Source organism: Haemorhous mexicanus, chromosome 2 (assembly GCF_027477595.1).
Source record: "Haemorhous mexicanus isolate bHaeMex1 chromosome 2, bHaeMex1.pri, whole genome shotgun sequence".
NCBI classification, from domain to species: Eukaryota; Metazoa; Chordata; class Aves; order Passeriformes; family Fringillidae; genus Haemorhous; species Haemorhous mexicanus.
Genome location: NC_082342.1, coordinates 16,575,914 through 16,595,840, shown reverse-complemented (window position 1 = coordinate 16,595,840; position 19,927 = coordinate 16,575,914). Strand labels below are relative to the sequence as shown.

General features: G+C 35.9%; 1 protein-coding gene across 38 annotated transcripts in view; it reads left to right on the top strand.

Moving 5' to 3' along the window:
* The window catches only part of ABI3BP (ABI family member 3 binding protein), a 168,226-nt gene that overhangs the window by 113,553 nt on the left and 34,746 nt on the right, over nucleotides 1–19,927 (top strand). For 18 of the 38 annotated variants that reach the window (XM_059836480.1, XM_059836488.1, XM_059836513.1 and 15 more), the window contains 15 exons: nucleotides 2,159–2,224; nucleotides 4,882–4,929; nucleotides 5,405–5,479; nucleotides 7,010–7,057; nucleotides 7,567–7,641; nucleotides 9,850–9,924; nucleotides 10,766–10,840; nucleotides 12,094–12,168; nucleotides 12,804–12,878; nucleotides 14,493–14,567; nucleotides 15,179–15,253; nucleotides 15,736–15,810; nucleotides 18,024–18,098; nucleotides 19,221–19,286; nucleotides 19,620–19,694. In XM_059836480.1, coding sequence (XP_059692463.1) covers nucleotides 2,159–2,224; nucleotides 4,882–4,929; nucleotides 5,405–5,479; nucleotides 7,010–7,057; nucleotides 7,567–7,641; nucleotides 9,850–9,924; nucleotides 10,766–10,840; nucleotides 12,094–12,168; nucleotides 12,804–12,878; nucleotides 14,493–14,567; nucleotides 15,179–15,253; nucleotides 15,736–15,810; nucleotides 18,024–18,098; nucleotides 19,221–19,286; nucleotides 19,620–19,694 — 1,053 coding nt within the window. The remainder of the gene's footprint in view (nucleotides 1–2,158; nucleotides 2,225–4,881; nucleotides 4,930–5,404; nucleotides 5,480–7,009; nucleotides 7,058–7,566; nucleotides 7,642–9,849; nucleotides 9,925–10,765; nucleotides 10,841–12,093; nucleotides 12,169–12,803; nucleotides 12,879–14,492; nucleotides 14,568–15,178; nucleotides 15,254–15,735; nucleotides 15,811–18,023; nucleotides 18,099–19,220; nucleotides 19,287–19,619; nucleotides 19,695–19,927) is intronic. The other 20 variants (XM_059836463.1, XM_059836567.1, XM_059836560.1 and 17 more) reach the window with 13 other exon arrangements.

Here is a 19,927-nt window from a genome sequence, read left to right as displayed (position 1 = left end):
TGTTTTACATCCTGGGACTGCCAAGATCAAGATTTTTTCCTAGTGTTTCCACACTGAGTGGCTCTATAGCAAGTTTCTAAAAGAAACTAAGAAGAAAGTGGCATTTTTAAATATTAGTACACACGCCTCTGGTTTTTTCTTTCCCAGTAGTGGTCTCACAAATCAATCAGGTAGAATGCTAAGACACACTTTTTAATCTTGATGAAGCTTGTCATGATTCCCTTGTAAGTAGGTAGTGAAACTGGCATGTGTTCTGATGTGACAAATGATATTCTTGTTCAGAAAATATTATTTGAACCATAAAATATGCAGTGCACAGGGATAAACTGGCTTTTGGGTAGGTGGCAAAATGGTGAAAGAGCAGGAGCCTGTCTGTGTTCCAGCATCACCTGGAAGTTCAGCTTAAATTAGAAACTTGTGTCATGATAATGGTTGTCACCTTTCCCTAAGAGTATATCAAAATAATGAACAATATATGCCAAATTCATATTTAATCAATTACTTACTGCCATTACTGCCAAATAACTGCCTTTGGGTGAAGCAATTAATTTTGGCTCTCATTATTATTATGATTTTTGTGCTGTTTCTGGTAAAGTATTTGCCTTTTTTAGTAGTGGAGAAAAAATTCTTCATTTAAAAAACCCCAGACATTTAAATGATTTTCAGATTGTCCAGCTAACAAACTGTACATTCTAGTGAAAGTTCACCATTTCCTTCTCTTTCTTGGCATTTGGGTAAGTGAATCTGTTGCCTACATGAAAAAAATTAGGTTTTCTTGCCAATGTGGTCATGCCCAGCCATTGTCCTCACTTTTACTATTGTTAGCATGAATACCTCTCTCTAAACAGTCTCCATTTTTCAGGAAAGGAAATTATAATGAATCCTCTATTGTGCCCACAAATACACTGCCATACTTTCTTTACAGAAAAGCTTCTCAATCCAGGGACTGAGACTCCACAACTTCTCTGGGCATTTACTTAAATGCACAAATTATTTGTCCTGAAGACATTTTGGAGTATTTTGCCTTTTTAAAATAGTGGCAATATTATCAAATATAAAAGCTGTCTAAGCTATAAAAAATGTCAGTAAAGAAAAGAAAGAAAATTTAGAAATCTGAATAATTCCGTCTTTTAAATTTAAACACCATCCACCCAGGTAAACCACCATAAACTTTAATGTGGGGAAATAGAGACTTTGAAATTAAGAATGTGATTTTCTGTCTAAACTGACAGAATTTTGGAAGCGTTAGGGCTCCAGTTTTATTGTATTTCAAAATTTTAAGGTAACTTCCTTTAAATATGTTTTCTTGTGAGTCTTAAAGTGCTTCTGAATTACAACATGACAAATTGTTAGTATGTCCAAAAATAGAGTTTGAGGCCCATTGTACAATATTTATCCATCACTTTTTCTTTCCTCATTAAAATCTGTTGGGAGGGACAGAGGCTAAGAGTCAAAACAGAGTAAACAAGGCAAAATTTAAAGGGTAAGCACAAAAATTACTCAATGATTGTAAATGTGCTTAGGAATGAAAGTGGATTCTTTTTGTAAAGTCACACTACTATCAAACAATTTTACCAATTTTGACTTCAAAGTTCTTTATATTGTTCAGGGTGTTTGGGGTTTGCTCCTTTCAAACCCAATTAAGTAATCTAGATAGAGATGGGAAGCTTGTTTACTTGATAATCTAATGTGCGCTAGATAATCTGCTGGGATCTTCAGCCTTGCTTTCTGGAATTTTACAGTTATTTACACCTGGAGACTTTCATATCTATCCTTTGTATCACGATGGGAGAAACCCAGGAAAATTAACAGAAAGATTTGCCAAAGAAAATGGAGTTCTCTGGAGCTGTTTCTTTTCAGTGGTCTACAGCCATGAAGAGATAAAAGAAATTCAGTAAAACAGGAAGGTGAAGCTTTAGAGAGCTCCCCTCCCAGTGTGTTCCTGTAGCATAAATGCATTTTTATTTTCCAAAAGCAGCAAAAGCCCTATAGGGTAATTTCAGTAAATTTATCATTCACTCAGTGTTTCCATTTGAAGAGTTTTGAAGATGTGGATTTGAGTTGGGAAGCAAGAGCAGCTGAGCTGTACCAGCAGTTAAAAACAACAGATACAGATGCACCTGCATTTCTCTTAAGAAAATTCTCTTTATTCCAACAGCAACCATTCCAGTGTCAGTGACTTCTAGGAGTCCCTACACATATGAACGTCCAAAGACTGCAGAGGGTAATGATTATGAGTCATCCTTAGTCATTCTTCTTTTCACTGGTCTCATATTATGTGCAGTTGAAAACAGCATTTCCTGGAGGCTTCTTGCTTATTCATGTGTGGTCCAAACCCAGCAAATGGAAGTATCATCTTAGTGCTTTATATTTCTCCATGTTTCTAACATGGAGATGTCTTCTAAAAGGCAGGATATCACTTCAAAGGTATTTGCCTGAAAGTTTCACTTACATTAGAAGAAGAAATAATAAGAATTATTGCAAATAATAAAGACTTTATGGAATATAGAAATAACATAATCTAAAATGGCATTTAAAACTACACACTGATAAACAATTCCTGCAGAAGGAGTTTCGTGGCATATTGCTGGATATTTTCTCAAATATATGGAAAATACTGAATTTTTTCAATTCATACATCCAAAGATGTGCTCAATTTAAAGGAAAAAAGCCAAGTGCTTTTATTTTTAATGAGGAGCACAGTTTATATAAAATAATACATGGCCTTATTTTAGTATGGGAATATATGTTAAGTGATGTGTTTAATATATACATTTTTAATGCAGACAAAGAACAAGGGTTTCTCCTTTGCAATGAGCCCTGAAATGCTTTATCTAATCGAAAGGAAAATTTGAATCACTCTGCATTTCTGTGCAGGTTGTATTCAGAGAAGGGCTTCAAGTTGTCTAGCAGGTGTCTAGACTTCAAGCAGTCTAGCTTTGGTCTTTAAAACCTGGATGAAGCTGACTACATATATGATACTTCACAGGAAAGGACATCTTTAAACCTTACTTAAATGATTTGATAAAATAGAATCAGTTTGGTTTGGTCAATTAGCAGCATCTCATTTAAACTCATAGTTTTCAACTGCAACAAGTTCTACACCATGCAATACTCTCAAAACTCCTCTAATGACATTGATTTCTCGAGGTCAGTGTTGCATAACAATCTTTTCTCAGCATTGCTTGTTAAGTCGTTCCTTTGGCTTTTGACTAAACTCTGAGTAGTTAATTTTGCTGCACAAGAACATCCAGCTCTTTGATTATCCATAAAATGGATAATCATTGCTTGTTTTTTTCATATCCAACAATATTTCATGCATTAAACACTTAGTACAATTCCTTTTTCTGTGGTTATTCATTGGTGGGGACAGAGGCTCATTTCCTAGACTTCATTTCTTTGTTGCTGAACTGGAATGTGATTTACTATGGGACCATTTACTACATTTCCCAGTATCCAAAATACACATTCCTCACATTTGAAGCCCAAATGATCTGCTAGGATCAAAACACCTCAAGCTAAGTCTGATAAGGCACTTCTTTTGAAATTATGTACTTTGAGACTTGCTGTTAGTGAGAAAGTAAAGAAGAGAACAGCTATTTTTTTTCCTCTAAGTGGAGAGAAGAGACATTCAATTTTTTTGGATAATACTTATACAAAAGGAAACCGTATTGCTCCAGAAAGCAATTTGCAAACCTAACAAATAATATAAATATCTTTCTGTTGTTGAAAGCTGGTTTTCTCTTTGTAAGAAATGTCTGATTTTTCAAACACAATCTGAAAATAGATATTAGAGTTTTATAGGAAAAGATTTTGAATTTGAATTCCAAAGGTAACTGATGAGCTTGAATAATGGCAAAGTCTTTGCAAACCAGGTATATGTAGTGAGAGCATTTGAAAAATTAGTGGCTGGTCTGACATTTCTATGAAGTATCTGGCCACTGTCAGTAGAAGTTAATACTGGTTGTTTTGGCTTTTTTTCTTTACTTGCAGCAATATTAATACTACAGAATGTTGTACTGTGTATGTTAATAGGCATGTAATAAATACTTTAGTATTAGTCCCCCCAATTGCAATCAAAGTTTTATAGTGTTATTGACTGTGAAGCCCATTTTCAAAATGGGTAAATGCTTAAGAGAGTTGGGAGATAAGTGAATGTGGGTCATAGAACAGGTTCTATCTTTAGGTATGTATGTCTGTGTGTTATATGCTACTTGACTTGTTAATGCCTTGAGAGGAAAGAATTTATGCATTAAAATTCTTTTAATAGGTTTTCTTTATTGCCAAGAAATTTGTATAGATTCTGCCATCTCACAATTCTTTGTCTCATTTCGTACAGTTTGTCACCAGGAAAATGGCATGATATTGGTTTTGTGATTCAAATTTTAAGTGGATATGAGAAAAAATTAACAGGCTTTATCAAACAATTTTTTTTCAGATGACTGATAAATACTGCTCTACCAATAGCAGCCTTTTAGTGCTCTGCTTAATTACTCACTTTAGAGGAAAAATTCAACTATTTTGTCACAATCAGCACACTACTTTGAAATAACAGAGTTCAGTTTGACATTCTGTATATCAAGAGTCCCTTGCTGTCGCTAAGTTAAACTCTGCAATCTCTTCTCTTGCTTGTTCTTGGATTTACTGATTTATATCCACATATTTTTGCTTCTATTGCCATCAAGTTTGTCCAATTACTTATTTCTTATGTCTTATTACTTATTCTTATTAAGAATTTTAATTGCCCATGATTTAAAAGTCACCTTGAAGATCCATATTACTGTGGTGTTTTGTTAGTGCCTGCTTTTCTACTTACCACTGGAGTACTCAAATTTTTGGAGTGTGTTCCTTACTCACTTTGTCACACTGTTTCTGTTGCAGTCTTGGAACCTATTACACTTAGAACTGAGCCACCAAGGTCACCCATAGGTAATAAAATTTCCTTGGCAAGCTGTTGTGTTTGCTTTATTTACATCACAGCAAGCATCACTGAAGTTAGTCACCTTATGCCTCAGGATTGTTTCATTTAACCTCATTTTTCTTCTAGGTAATTATTTTGCTTGGCATTCAAAACAGTTGGGTGTACTGCTCTCTTCACAGCTGGAATGTCTCCTTTATGAAAAAAGAAATGATGCTGGCAGCTCTCAATCACCTTTCTCATAATCATGCTCATTTGTGCTTGTTCCAGTTTTTATCTTAAAAACACAAACAAAAACTGAGCTTCAAAAATGACTAAAATTCCACTTTCTTGCTTAGATTGTTGTAAACACATGGAGAGTGTTACCTGATTTGCCTACTTCTTCTCAGTTGCAGGTGTGAGGTTTCTGTGCTTGTGTGTTCAGCTGGTATCAGATGTAATTGCTGTGCAATTTAACCAACTCACTGCCCACATTTTCTCTTCCAGCTCCAAAGGTGACTCAACGCATTCCTTCTAAACCTAAAACTTCACCCAAACCTCACGTTCCACAAGCCAAAGATGGTAAACTACTTTGTGATTGTTTCTAGTGCAGTTGGTTTTGGATTGAAATGTGTTTATAAGCAGCTGTTTAGTTACCTGAGCCAGTTAAAACAGAATGGAGTTCTGTACTGTGCCGTTCAGCCATTTAATTGCAGCTTTCATGAGTAGTGACATTTGCTAGATATTTTTCACTGAGCTAAAGAATAAACCTCTGCCACTCCAAGGCAACAGGATGAGAATAGTGTTACAGTCAGATTAACCTTGCTAACTAAGGCAAATACAAAGCAATAAAGTGTGTACTGAGGCTACTTGGGGGGTATAATTCTTTCCAACATTGCTTTGCATTGTTAAAATACATCTATTTCCCTTCTAATCACAATCAAATAATTTCATGTCATTATAATTTTCTGCATGAGGGACTAAATTGCCCAGTTATACATGCATACCTAGTATTTGCTTATAAACATTTATTGGCATTAACGATCCTTTCCATTGTATTCTAAAATATTGGATTTTTATGTAATTAAATGTGTGAGCAGTTGAATTCAGTGGCAGACAGGAAAAATTACTTTCTGTCCCATGTTCTCTAGCTGGTAATAGCAACAGAAAATGCAAGGGTCTCAAATATCAATAGCTGTTATCCTTTGGTAAATGTGAAAAATTTAAGGATAAACACTTATTGAAGATCTTTAAATTGTAGACATAGACCATTATTTTTGAAATCTGATGTTATCTGTTAGATGTGATTTCCTCATGTAGCAAACAGTCAAAATCCTTGTCTTCTCATAAATTTTTAACCATGGCATCTGATTATAAAACATTGTTTCCAAGTTACACCTTGAGATACAACTTCTCATACACTCAGTTTTCACCTTTGTGGCCATTTTTCATTGTTATGTTAGTCTGGCCTTCTCAGAAATGGTTTATGGTTTTGTCACACAAATGTTGTGAGCTTGTATTGATCTGTGCTTAAAACAAACTAACAAACAAAATCAAAAGCCCCTACAACTTACTGTTTCTTCAAGAATCTGCAATATACAGAACATTTTCTACAGCATCATCCACTTATCTTGTAATTGTCTTAAAATATCCAAAGACATTTCTTCTTTTTTTTTCACAGAAGAATTGACACATCCATTTCACATCCTTATGACTCTAAACCAATGGACTGTAGATCCATTCCAGTCTAGAGCTGTATTATATTACTGTGTAATGAAATACACCATGTATAATAGTGTTCAGTACACAAGCAAGTACTGTCTGACTCCAGTTGTGTATATAGAGTGCATTTGAAACACATCACCAAGGGAAGAGATTTGTGTCCCTAAAAAGCCATTTTCTGACTAAAAGAATGATAATATTTGGATATTTCATTGATCTATGGGAGAACAAAACTCACACTATGTTGAAGATTTCACTGCTTTCTCAGATATTTCTTTTGATACAACTGTCTGTGTATGAGGCAGTATACAAAGTATATGATTCAAAAAGTAGTGCTAGTTTTAAATTTTCAACTTTCAAAACATATTTTCTGTTTTGTTTCTGGTACAGTCCTGGAATCTATAACACTTAGAACTGATCAACTAAAACCAACAATAGGTAACAGTTTTACCTACAGGGTAAATCACCTGGGGACCATCACATTTTGCTTTTTGCTCACTGGCCATCACAAGCACTGCTTCATTGCACTCCACTCTCATAATTGTTTTACCATTTAATTCATCTTGTAAGGTGGGGAGGTGGGGTTTGGTAATTTTTCACTAACAATTCATAATCATCTTTTTCTCTTTTTTTCCTCACACAAATGTGTTCTGCAAAGGGGATGGAAGCACCACAACCTGCCTCTGACTGCTTGTCTCTATACTCCATTTCTGTCATGTGCTGCTTCACCTTTTATGCTGTGCAACAATACTGGCCTTGTTTCATATTGTCCTGTTACAGAGGTTTTCCATCAGCACTGGGGTTTGTTATGTACCAGGTGTTCATATTTCTCCATTACTCAAGTTTTTGTGATTCCAAAGGGTCCCAAAGGCATGTGCTCTTCTTTAGTGTTATTCTTTCTGTCAGTATCAGTTCCCAAAAAGTTATAATATTTGCTATTTTTTTAGTTCCTAGAGGACCACAGTATGTTCCTTCCAAACCTAGATCATCACCAAGCCCGGAGGTGCCACGAACAAGACCTGGTAAGTTCATTATTTTTTTATCTTTTCATACTGACATATGTCTTATGGATTCTACTGTGATCACTGGAGCTTCAGATTTGTATGTATTCCTCAGGCACATATTTTAGAACATTCCTTGAGGGATAAAATCTAGTGACATGTAGAATTTATAAGCAACCTGGTAAGTTCAAAATATCTTCAGTTCTTTATTGCATTGTAAGTCACTGCAGAAATGGATGTTTTCTGCACAATTCTCAGTGAAAATAAGTATTTTCTGTGTAACTTGTGTTCTGGTAAAATGAAGATGAAAATGAGGGATGTCATTGCAAAGAGGAAGTATTCTGCTCTATATTCCTTGAATTGTGCCCGTTTCTTCTTTTCCAGGCACATGCTTTCATTCATACTTGTTGGTTCACTTTTCCAGAGCCCTTGTGTTGTTCAGAGATTTAAGAATGTGTAATACTTCCTATAATTGTGTCTGCATGGGTCCTTCTACCCATATACCATCTTAGAGGAATTAAGGAGGGAGAAAGTAAACTCACACTTGCATGTGTGAGGTACCATAGTGGGTTGACCCTGGCCAGAAGCTAAGCACACACTAACCTCTGGCTCATTCTACCCCACAGGGGTCTGGGGGAGAAAATCAGAAGAGCAGAAGTAACCAAAAAAAAAAAAAAAAAAAAAAAAAAAAAAAAAAAAAAGAAGGGGAAAAAATCATAGTTCAAGATAAAGACAGTTTAATAAGGGAGGATAAAAAGAGGTGGAAGAAAGCAAGTGGCACAAAGCAACAACACACCACATCCCACAGGCAGAGCAGAGCCAGTCTAGGAACAACGGGTGTTTTGGAAAGTTTTGTTGCTAAGATGGCTTTATGTGAGGTGGAATATCCCTTTGGCCAGGGTGGTTCTGCTGCCCTGTGTCCTCTCAGAGCATCCTGCCCACCCCTAGCCCAGCCCCCTTGCCTGGGGGCAGAGTGAAAAACAAAGAATTCTTGGATGATGTGACAAGGCGTATTCAGCAACAACTAAAACATTGGTATTTTATCAACACTTCCTTCCTCGTGAATCCAAAACAGAATGCCACAGGGGCTGCTTTGAAGAAAATAACCTCAATTCCAGCCAGACCCAGTATGGGTATCCAAGGTACATGGAGTATTAGATGGTGCTGGTGAAGAGATGGGCAGAGAGACAACAACTCAGGTTCTTTTTCTCCTAACTGTGCACTTATTGCTTGAAAAAACACCCTTGAAATAAGTCAGGAAAGTGTACAAAGCTGAATGTCAAAAAAACCACCCACAGTCTCTTTGTGGCTTTTATAAAAACTTAGGATTTATATTTGGGATCTGTTCTGTATTAGAGCTGTTACCTTGAACTGGAGGAAATTCTGTGGAACATAATACTTGGATGTTGAGTTTCAAGGAGGAGTGACTATCTGTCATCAGCCCTAGCAGGGATGGTATGAGTATTGTGGAGACAGTGATTGTTCTTGGTAAAACTTTGGTTTTGTTGTTTTATTATGCTAATGCAGTTCTGGAAACAATTAGGTTTAGAACTGAGAAACCAAAAGCAACAATAGGTAATGATGCTTTCTTGTTTGAATGGTCACATTGTCTTTCTTCTTCAGCACAAATTGTTAAAAGCAGACCTGAAAAAAAAGTGTCACCTTTCTTTTCATGTTCCTTAATAATTTAACTGTCAAGGTTCTCGGTGTCTTCTTATTTTCTATGAAACAATCAAGGACAATCCTTGTTTCTTTCAAGTTGTTAGGCACATAAGATAGGAAAATTTCCTTCAGCATTTATTGGTAAGAAGCAGAGGGCAGATCAGAACCGGATCCTAATTACATGTTTTCAGTCATCCTGTGGAGATAGCACCATTGCAGGTGCAGAGCACCATGGGTGGGCAGAGCTGATCCTGAAAGCTTTCTTTCTCTTCCTCTTTCTTTTTCTTTCCTTCCCCTCCAGTTTTATGAAATGGAATTCAGTCCTTCATAGCGGACTGGAAAATAATTCTGTTCCACTCAAACCTCAATTTCACTGTCAGAACACAATCACTTCATTAATCCTGGGTCATATGCTTGCTTGAGGCAGATCCATTTGACTAAGGCATTTTTGTCACTTGAATTTGATATTGTGAATCATTCCAGGACTACACCCATTACAGAACAGTTTATTTGTGTTTGAAGCTACTTATTACTTTAATAATGCTTAACCCAGTTTCTTTCTTTTAGCTTCTAAAGATACATATCACAGGCCTTCCAAACCTAAAACATCACCCAGTCCTCGTGTTCCTCCAACTAGAGCAAGTAAGCTTATCATTATTTTGCCCTTTAGTGCATGAAAGTTTCATCACTTTGAAAATGGTCAAAATGGATGAGTTCTTTGAGGATACAGAGGTACTTATTGTCCAGGCTGTGCTTCGCTGTCATAATCAAATTTTGCTATACAGCTGTCATTAATCAGCTGCATATTTATAAGTGTCAATGACACACAATGGAGATGTGTGGGTTAACACACATCCTTAGCCCTTGCACACAGGAAAATCTGCATCTTGATGTCCTTAGAGTGTGACAGAGAAATATTTGTATTTTTGAGTTGCTTCTTTAAAAGTGTAAAATTACAGTACTTTGCTGTTCCCAAAACCTTGGATAAAGCTCTGTCAATTTAAAAATTGCGAGTAAATTTCCATGTTTCTTCTGCTTTACTGCTTTGCTGAGGATTTTTTTTTTTTAATGCAAAGTTGATTTAAATGAGCAGCAGGTTTTTGGAATATGAAACACTTGTGAAGCACAACTAGGAAGTGTTAGAATTACAGCAGTTTACTCTATAGAAAGCTGTGTTTGTTATTGCTGTTAGGAGTGGAGAGTTGATCTGACACTGCACTGTAAAAGTCCCTTTGTCTTAAGTCTCTGCACTGGCATTGTATTGACTGCACTAACAGGAGATCTTTTTGGGAATATTTTGAAATGACAGAAATAATCCCTAAAAGATTTCTTGGCAGAAAATGAATCTCTGATTCAGCAGAAGAATGGAAAGACATATGTTGAATCTTCATCCTCAACAATGTGTTCAAAACTTTGCACATCTTCATAAGTCCCAGAATCATCATTCTCAATAATAAATTCAAAACTTTGCTCATTTCCACAGGTCCCAAAGAAAGTCGACGAGTCCCTTCCAAGCCCAGGGCATCACCGAGTCCAGATGTACCGCACACAAAGCCTGGTACACGTTGTTGTTTTGCTGTCCTTGAATATCCAGGGGTTCTTTTGGGTTGCCTTTCCTCAGTAATCAAGTGCTGATTACAAACACATTCTCTGATGATCATTAAATATGTGTTTCAAGAAAAACAGAGGTGATTTCTATTTTTAATGTCTGAGTTTTAGTAGTTGCCTCTGCTTTTCAGCCACATGACTTCTGCCACGGATTAATAACCTGTACAGCAGGGTAGGCAACACAGAAATATCATGAGAAGTTGGAAGAAGTTGCATCTCTTTTGTGCCTGTCAGAAGGTGCTTAGAGAAAAACCTATTTGAGGGCCTTCATGTATGACTCCAAATATCTCTCACTGAAACCACTCATAGGTTTGTGTGACCTGGTAATGGAATGTCACCCTTAAAAATAAACTTAATAGGGAGTTACATACTAATGAATGGCCAAACCTCTGTAACTTCTAACAGTTCTGAGAGAATCCCTTGAACATTATTTTGAGTGAGTGTATATTCACTAATTTTACAAAGAAAAGGAGAAAAAAAAATAGAATGTATTCCAAATTGAAAACAAGCCAGTCATGTCAAAGGGAGTATTTTTACCACTAACTTATACTCACCACTCTGTGTACCTTGTTGTTTTTATGGGGTTTTGGCAGTTAGTACATTTACAGTACTAACAACAAAAGACAGCAGCAGGTAAATTTGTCACCTTGAGCTGGTCATTATTATTTTTTCACTGCTCCTTGGGCCAATGTTTATGTACCACTAGTCTGTTTTTCACATAATCTGTTTGTGATTTCAAATTGTTTCTTTTCTGCTAATTGAATTACATTCTACTCTGTTGCAGGTATTGAAAAATTCCTAGCTGGCTTGTTGTCTTCACATAAAATTTCTTTCCCTGTCACACACATTGTAATTCCTTTGACACTTGTAGGAGACCAGCACACCATGGGTATTGCAGTTATGGGTTCTGAAATACAGCCAGAAATATATTCCCTGTAGTTGTCTGTGCTCTTTCTGGCTTTGTTGCTTGACTCCAGATTTTGCTTACCTGATTAATTTTCCACTCACGTTTTCATTCAGGATTTTATTTTCTCTTGAATTCCTGACATGTATCTGACCTGTTTTTGATATGTATCTGACACTCAGTTTTTCAGGCTGTCATGCAGGGATTGTTTTTCTTTGCAAGCATGAGACATGCAGTGTCTGTGCAACAAACCTAATTTTGTCGAAGTATAAACCCTTAAAACAGATCTTTTCTTTCAGCTCTTAAAGAACCACAACATATTCCTTTTAAACCTAGAGCAACTCCCATCCCAGATGCTCCATACAGGAAGCCTGGTAAATTATCTGGTCTTTTTGAAGCTTCAGTGGATAATTGAACAATTGCTTTTGGGGTGGCAATGGGGGGAATAATCATCAGTGCATCAGCTGTCACCTGGTTATTATTCTAGGTTAAGAAACCTCAGCAGGGATGCAATTAAATCTGATGGAAACTTCAACAGTTCAAGAGTTTTTGTATTTTATGCAGATATTAACAGATGAAATAGTATCAACCTATATGTTTTAATCAAGGATAGAAAGTTATTTGCAGCTTCTATCTGAGCAACACACTTTAATTGTGTGCACCATGTTTTTGAAGCTTTTATGAGAGAAACCCCCTAGCACTATTGCAATGCTTTTTCTTTACACATGCATTTTCACTCAGATTAGAGGGAGGATTCCCTTCAATACATTTTGCTTAGGTGACTCCCCATGATAAATCCAACTGACCTATGTAATATCATCAGTGATTTCACTAAAGGTTTGTTACTGTTGTTTCCTAACCATAAATTTCTGAGGGTAAATGCCCATTGCTGTTTTAAAACATCCCTTTCCTGTTGTATACAGTATAGTGCTGAAAGGCTTTTTGAGAAAAGGAGGAAAGTGAGGTTCCTTTCGTTATTCAGATAATTTATTGACATTTTTTCCAACAGAGATTCTTCCAACCTTTGATGAACGAGATACTACTATGATTCCTTATATTCCTGAAAGAACAAAGGCAATATTTGGTAACTGTTATTTCATAAATAATTATTCTATTTTACACCTTTTTTAGAGAATATCATCTTAGAGAGAGCTTATTATATTTTATTAAAAGCTAATAATGAAATTTTGCTCAACTTATAAATACTTACTTGCTCTTTGGTCTTGATAAGGGTAATACTGCATGAGCTCACTTACTTTCAAAGGTTCTTTTTCTCCTCTTCTAGCCTTTCCAGTCAGGATGATGCAATTCCTCCAGATGTTATCTATTTTCCAGTAAAAGGGGACTTTATTTAAAGGGCAGATAGTGATGCTTCACAGAGTCACAGTATATTCTGAACTGGAAAGGACCCACAAGGACCATCGAGTCCAACTCTGAAATAAACTGGCCCATCATAACCTTTGCGTTATCACCATGCTCTACCCAACTGAGTTGGGTATTCTTCGTGTGAATTGTGGATCATTTCATTCTAAAACACTCTTCTTCTTCACTCCTCATGGTTTAATTTTACAGAAAATAATTCTAATGTATCAACAGCGGCATAGTCTCCAGGCCAGCTATGTGACCATCTCAATCCCACTCCTTGAAACCATCCTCTCTGCTTTCTTCTAGTTATCCATGTTGGGAAGACTTGATTAAATAGAAGAAACCTTAGCTGAGTGTTCTTCTTTCTTAACTTAATTGTCAGATGTGGAGCAAGGAAGGGTCACTGAACCCAAACGCTGTCCGGGAGCAGGAGCATTGCTTGAGCAATCGTTGTTCCACCAGTTTTCTGTCCCCAGCTTCAGAGACAGACCTTGACTGTGGTTTTCTGAGAATGAAATGGCTTATATTTTCTGAGAATGAAATATTAATAGGCATTTTATAATCTTCAAACTACATTTCTTTTCTTTTTGAGGAAGAGGAAATTAAAACTGCTTTTAAACATGTTTGTATTTCAAATTATATTCCCTGTATGCAATGATACTTAGGTTAGTGTCCATTCAGTATCTGTTCATCTAGCTTTATGAAGTAGGTGCCCTGTTGTAAACACCTGAGCTACCTGAGCAATAGTCACATGAGGAAAATGATTCTTCAGAGCAAGGGGGATGAAAACTGCACAGGCTAAGGCAGATCATTTTGGACCTCTCACACTGGCGTAGACCACAGACTAAAAAGTGCTAAGATAACCTTTTCCAGTAAATGATTCCTACTTTTACTTACAAGATTTTTTTTATCTGAATAGTGTGAAGATAACAATATTAAAACATTCCCACATAAGAAAAAAAGAATTTAATTTAAAAATCAAGTTTGACACAAATGTTCCAGTGAAAAAAAAAATCCTCTCCTCATATACTCATGTGTGGCAGATGAGGAAGACACAGGTTGCCACTGTCTATTTTTGTCCTAATACAGTATGATGATGTTAATGGCTATATTCCAGACTGCTTGATGCAAAGCTACAAATTTGTATATATTTTTTTAGAAGTCTTCTTGTATAAGTGGCCATTTAACTTGTTTTCCTTTCTTTGTAGGAATTCCAGCTTTCAGCTTATTCTTGCATAATTTGCCTTGTTCTAGATCAGATCATACCTCATGTGCTGTGAAAAGCAGTGCATTTTTTCATTCTTGTTTTGGGTGCTTTTTGTTTTTATTCCAGCTCCAACTGAGAAACAGTTTATTCATACCAAACGAAAAACAACTGAAAGACCAAGAGTGCCATACACCAAACCTGGTAATGGAGTGATTATTTTAATTTTGTGTTTAATCATTCTTTCCCCAAGTTTCAGGTTTTGTGCTTCTTAATGGGATTATTCGTAGCCAGTTTTGTGGTGAAACAAATGCATTACACTTCAGATGATCAATCCAAAATAAGCCAAAACTGCACTACAAATACTAATAATATATATATAATATATATAATGGTATTCCACTGTCTATTACACAAAGCAAATGGTGACTGAAATACAGTAACGTGGGTATTGACAAATTTCAGTGGCTAGGCAGACTGAATTCTCTGTGATTACTGGTAATCTTGGGTGCTCCTCTGTGAGCATTTTTTGTTGATCTTTTCTTGAAATGCAACAGAACTTTACAATGTGCTTGTGCAGTTAGCAACAGACATCATCTGAAAATAGCTTTAAAAATAGTTATGAAGGGCTGTGTGGTTTTCCATTTTTGGTATAAATGTATAGCAGAAGTTAATAGAGAGATAATTATGTCTGTTAGCAGTTGATTGTCAAGATATTCTGCTACTCCTGAGTTTGGGACATTTTGCAGGTTTTAGCTGCTTTTTTTAGATTACAGATAAATATTCTAAGATTTTTCACATTTTCTCCTTAACAGCAATGTATCCGACAACTCCGCAACCAATTGTTACAAAATCTTCTACCACCACTGGTCATTCAAGGGCAACAATGGGTAAATAAGTTTCCTTAACATTAAGATGCAGGTATTTCTAATTTTTCAGTGGAGAAATTTCTGGAGAACATGCTCCAATGGGGTATTTATATAACACCATTCTACTATCCTTCATTCTGCTGCCATGTGCATGTATCTTAGGATACAGAGGATTCTCATTTCTTTTTGTCAAGTAAAGCAAAAATAGCCTACAGCTTATGTCTGATCAGAAGTCTGTATTTGTCAGATCTCCAACCAAAGTCAGTGGCCTAATTTTTCTTTTAGAGCAAGAATTTTAGCCCCCAACTCAACTTATCCTACAGCACACTCCTGGGACTTTTCTGTGTTTTGGCTAGTCATTCTGTTTCAGGTTCCAGACAGCCATGGAATTGTTATTGTCTTTTTTTTCAGGCATTTGAGGCATGCATTTTCTGTGGGCTAAGTATGGCATTGGATCATGACTCCTGAAGAATACAATAATAATCTTTTCCCTTTTCTTTCAGCTCCAAAAGAAACACTGATCATTCCTTCCAAATCCAAAACATCTGTTGGGCCAGAAGTACCGCAAACTAAACCTGGTAATTTACAGTTTGTAACTTTAGAAGTGTTACTGTGGCACTGCCTTGGTTATATTTCTGCCGTCACCATTTTGTGGTCATGGGGCATGCATAATAAGTAGACAGAATTTTGTATCATTGTTCAGCTGAGAACTTGTTCATAAATTATATCAAAGTGAATGCCCAAGAATTGGATCAATTTCCATGGAAAGCAGTTGGATGGGTTTAGTAGCCATCAAAAGATGTGAGAAATTTAATAATTTTAATAAAAATACATTTCTGTGCTTACATTCAAAAAGATCTTTTGTTTTGGGGAATTTTATTATTCTAAATCCTTTTGATTCAATTTCTCAAGTACTTTTGAAAATCGGGTTACAGAGTTTCAGTCCAAGATATTTTACATGCTAAGAGTAGAAGTGCCTTCAATAGCAGTGATTTTTTCAGTAACCATGGTAGATTCAGGGATGCACATCTATAGTGAAGGGTGGTGATATCTGAGCTTTCCATGAGGTGATCTATTTCAATAGAAATTGCTAAGGAGGAAGGTGGCAGGAGAAAAATACAGTTAGGTGAGGAGAGACTACATGTCTACAAGAGTAGTTCCTGAGCTTTCCTTCTCTCTGATCTAACCTCTGAATTGATAAAATTTTATTCTTAGACAAATAGCTTCATGAATAATTTAGTAATTCCCCCCCACTTCTTTCTCCTTGTCCACTTTTTATGGCCAAAGAGATTTCAAGCAGAGACACTATTCATTCAAGAACGATATTCTTATCTATACATACACCATATGCACATATATATTACTGTGAACATCAAATTGAGCAGTCCAAGAGAAAGATTTCTTTTCTAAATACTTTGTTTTGAAAGGGTGCTCAATAACCAAGTAAGATTCTAAGTCTCAGTTCAATAAGAGCTATTTGCAATCATATCATAGTTATCAAGTGCCATCTTTTGGTACCACTACAAATTTAGCTTTTGGGAAAGAACTTTAGAGAACAGATTTTAGAGGCTTATTTTTTGCCTTTTAAAAATCAATATAAAATTTATATATAAAGTCTAAATCATTATAAAGATGTATATGCAAAACAAGCTACTGGTAGGAAAAACTGTAAACAAGTGTTTACTGTGAAATATAAATGGCACCTTTTAGCAACTGCTCCTTATGCAAGTAAGTAGGTAATTTTCCATCTTCCATATTTTTACCTTATTTCTTTTTTTTTACCTTATTTTTTTATTTATTGAAAGACAAAGAGTCATGTTGTGCGTGCCTCTGCTTGCCAGTCTGTCCTTTTCATCCAGTAACTCAGATTCCTTTCAATTAATCATTCAAGTTTGAGTGAGGTCTAAAAAATAAATACATTACTCATAACTTCTAGAATTTTTTTTTTTTCTTTTGAGAAGTGTAAGTCAACAAGTATGAGAAAGACCAAAGACTGTCAGAACTGCAGGTTTAGGGCAAGTGTTCTGAAGTTAGTGGGGGCCCAGCAGGATAGTTGCACTGTCGGCTTGTCAGCATGAAAATACATCCAGACTAATCAGAATGTGCCTGCCTCATGTCTGTTCAAATTGTCCTAGCAGATGTGCAGATAGGTTTTTAGGAAACAATGGAGACAAATCCTTCATGAAATCCAGCTTCTTTAATTTGCCTTCTCACAGAACAATGGTTTATTTTTTATAGCTCCAAGGGCAACACACCTGGGATCAATTAACCTTGTAACAGTTCATGTTGTTGATGGGTCAAAAATAACTTTGGGTAATGAGAAGATTGCATCAGTTTATTTTTCATCAATCTTTACTTTCTCTGCTTTTGCTATATGGCTAAACCTACACTTTAATCAACAGAAATACTTTATTATATCTCTGTCATGTTCATTTGTTAGTTACAGTCCAGTGCATGTACAAAATGTTGCTGTTTTAATTTTCCAAGCATTTTCCTTATTCATGTGCTTTTTTATAGAAATAAGTACTACGTGTACGAGGCTGAGGAGTCGTGTAAAAAGGCATTGCCTTATCATCTTTTCTGGTTTTGTCTGACTTACTAATGATATATATCTTACCAGACTTGAAAAGAGTTTTATATGAATAAAAGTATGATTTTCAGCCAGATTTCTAGCACTGACTCTTTTGTTTATGATTTGCACAGACAGTTTGAATTTCCTTTCCATCTGTCATGTCTTATGTTTAAAAGGAAATAATGTGCATTTGCTAAGCAGTAATATGTCCATTTTCAGTTCCCAGTGAAACATACCACATTTCACCCAGGCCCAAAATTGGTCAAGCAACTGAAATTCCTTGGTTCAACACAGGTAATTTTTTAAGATTTTCTGAAGTTGTTGTATTGAGAGTCTGTAAATCTTAAGTAAAATCAGTATAGTTTAATGGTCTGTTCATTATTACCTTTAAAACTGTTCCAAATATGTAATATGAAAATTTATTTTTCCCCTTATCAAATATTTTAGTTTATTGCTCTGAAAATGGGATTTGCACAGTATTCCCTCCCTCAAATATCGAAGATTATGTGAAGTTTTCAAACAGTATCAGAGCTGTGTATTGGATACTCATATGTATATAGTGTTGCAAACATCGATGTAACCCAGTTCCAACTTTTTCCTTACGAAATCTAAATCTGTAAAACTTCCCCAATCTAAATGTTAAAAATGAGTAATATATTCTGTCCTGTATTTTCTCTGTTGCTTTGGAGAGGCTGGATTAAGGGTTATGGGTCGAACATTTATTTGTCTTGAATATCAAATAGCCAGCTCTACTTAAAAAAACTGATTTACAGACATTTCTAATTGGGCACAAGATAACAGTGACTACTGCCTATGCTTTCAGCTTCCACAGATCCCATAACATCTAGAGTATCAAAACTATTTTGCAAGTGAAATGCAACAATAAAAAAAGGTTGAGGAGTTGAGGGCTTCTGATTTCAACCTTGCTGATGACAGTATTCTGCAGCCGCCCTGCACAGTGTCTGCATTAAATACTCCCAGTTGTTTTCTCAGCAATACTTTAATGTTTCACAGTTTTATCTAAGTCTTTGGTTTGGGGGGGTTCATTTCGGTGTTTTATTTTGAGGTTTTTTGTTTGTTTGTTTTTTACAGAACCTAATTAAATGTCTTAAGGCCATGGATACCTTGCAGAGCTATCTCTGTATCCATATACAGTTGGGTAACTGGCTGTAAATATTTTACATCTTTTTCCTAAACCTACATATGAATGTAACTGGTCAGACTGCATGATGGAGTCATCTGGCCACTAAAGAAACTAGCATTTTCCACATGCATTTCGGATTAGAACTCATAGAACTCTCATGTGTCCATTTTGCTGTATCACATTGGTGCATGGACCTTTTTGTCTGGCAAATTGCACTGCCCTGTCCCTGTTCTGTTACACACAGCACTGAAACAGGACCTTATTTCTTTTAGCACCTCATAAAACTCGTCTCACTTCTGCAAGACCACAGCCTACGGATAAATCACAGACCAGACCTGGTAATAATTGTTTATTCAGTCTGGGGTGGGGAGGAGATTAAACAGTTAATTAATTTTGTCTATTCTTAGTGGAATTTTAAGTATTGCTGGGAGGGAAAAAAGGGTGATATTTTTCAATCAATTAATAAGTCTAGTGGTAAAGCCTTTCCAAATCAGGAAAAAAAAAAAAAAAAAAAAAAGAAACCAAAACTATGTGTGTCATCACAGCAGGTGTTGTTTCTTTTCTCTAGTGTGGAATTCTTGGCATCACATAGAAGTCTGTTGGGTACTCTTCTCATGGAACTTCTTTCTTTTTCTTCTTTTTCCTTTTTTTCTTTTGAAACTCTTTCACAGCTTTTAGTAAAACCACACTAGCACCAGTCAGAACAAAAGCACCTGGACTGCCAAAGTGGATTATGCCAACAACAGGTAGAGTTCTGGGTTTGGGGTGTTTTTTTTAATTTATCAATTAAAGACTGGAATGTGACTTCCCCAAGTCATCTTGAGCCCTGCAAAATATCTCACTGTGTTTTATTCTAGAATTTAATTCCTCAGAGTGCCATGTGTAATTGTTTCTACTGATCTTGTTATACATTTCCTGAGGGTGATTATGAAATTATGTTGGCACCCAGTTTGTGTACATTTACAGATTCATTACTGTG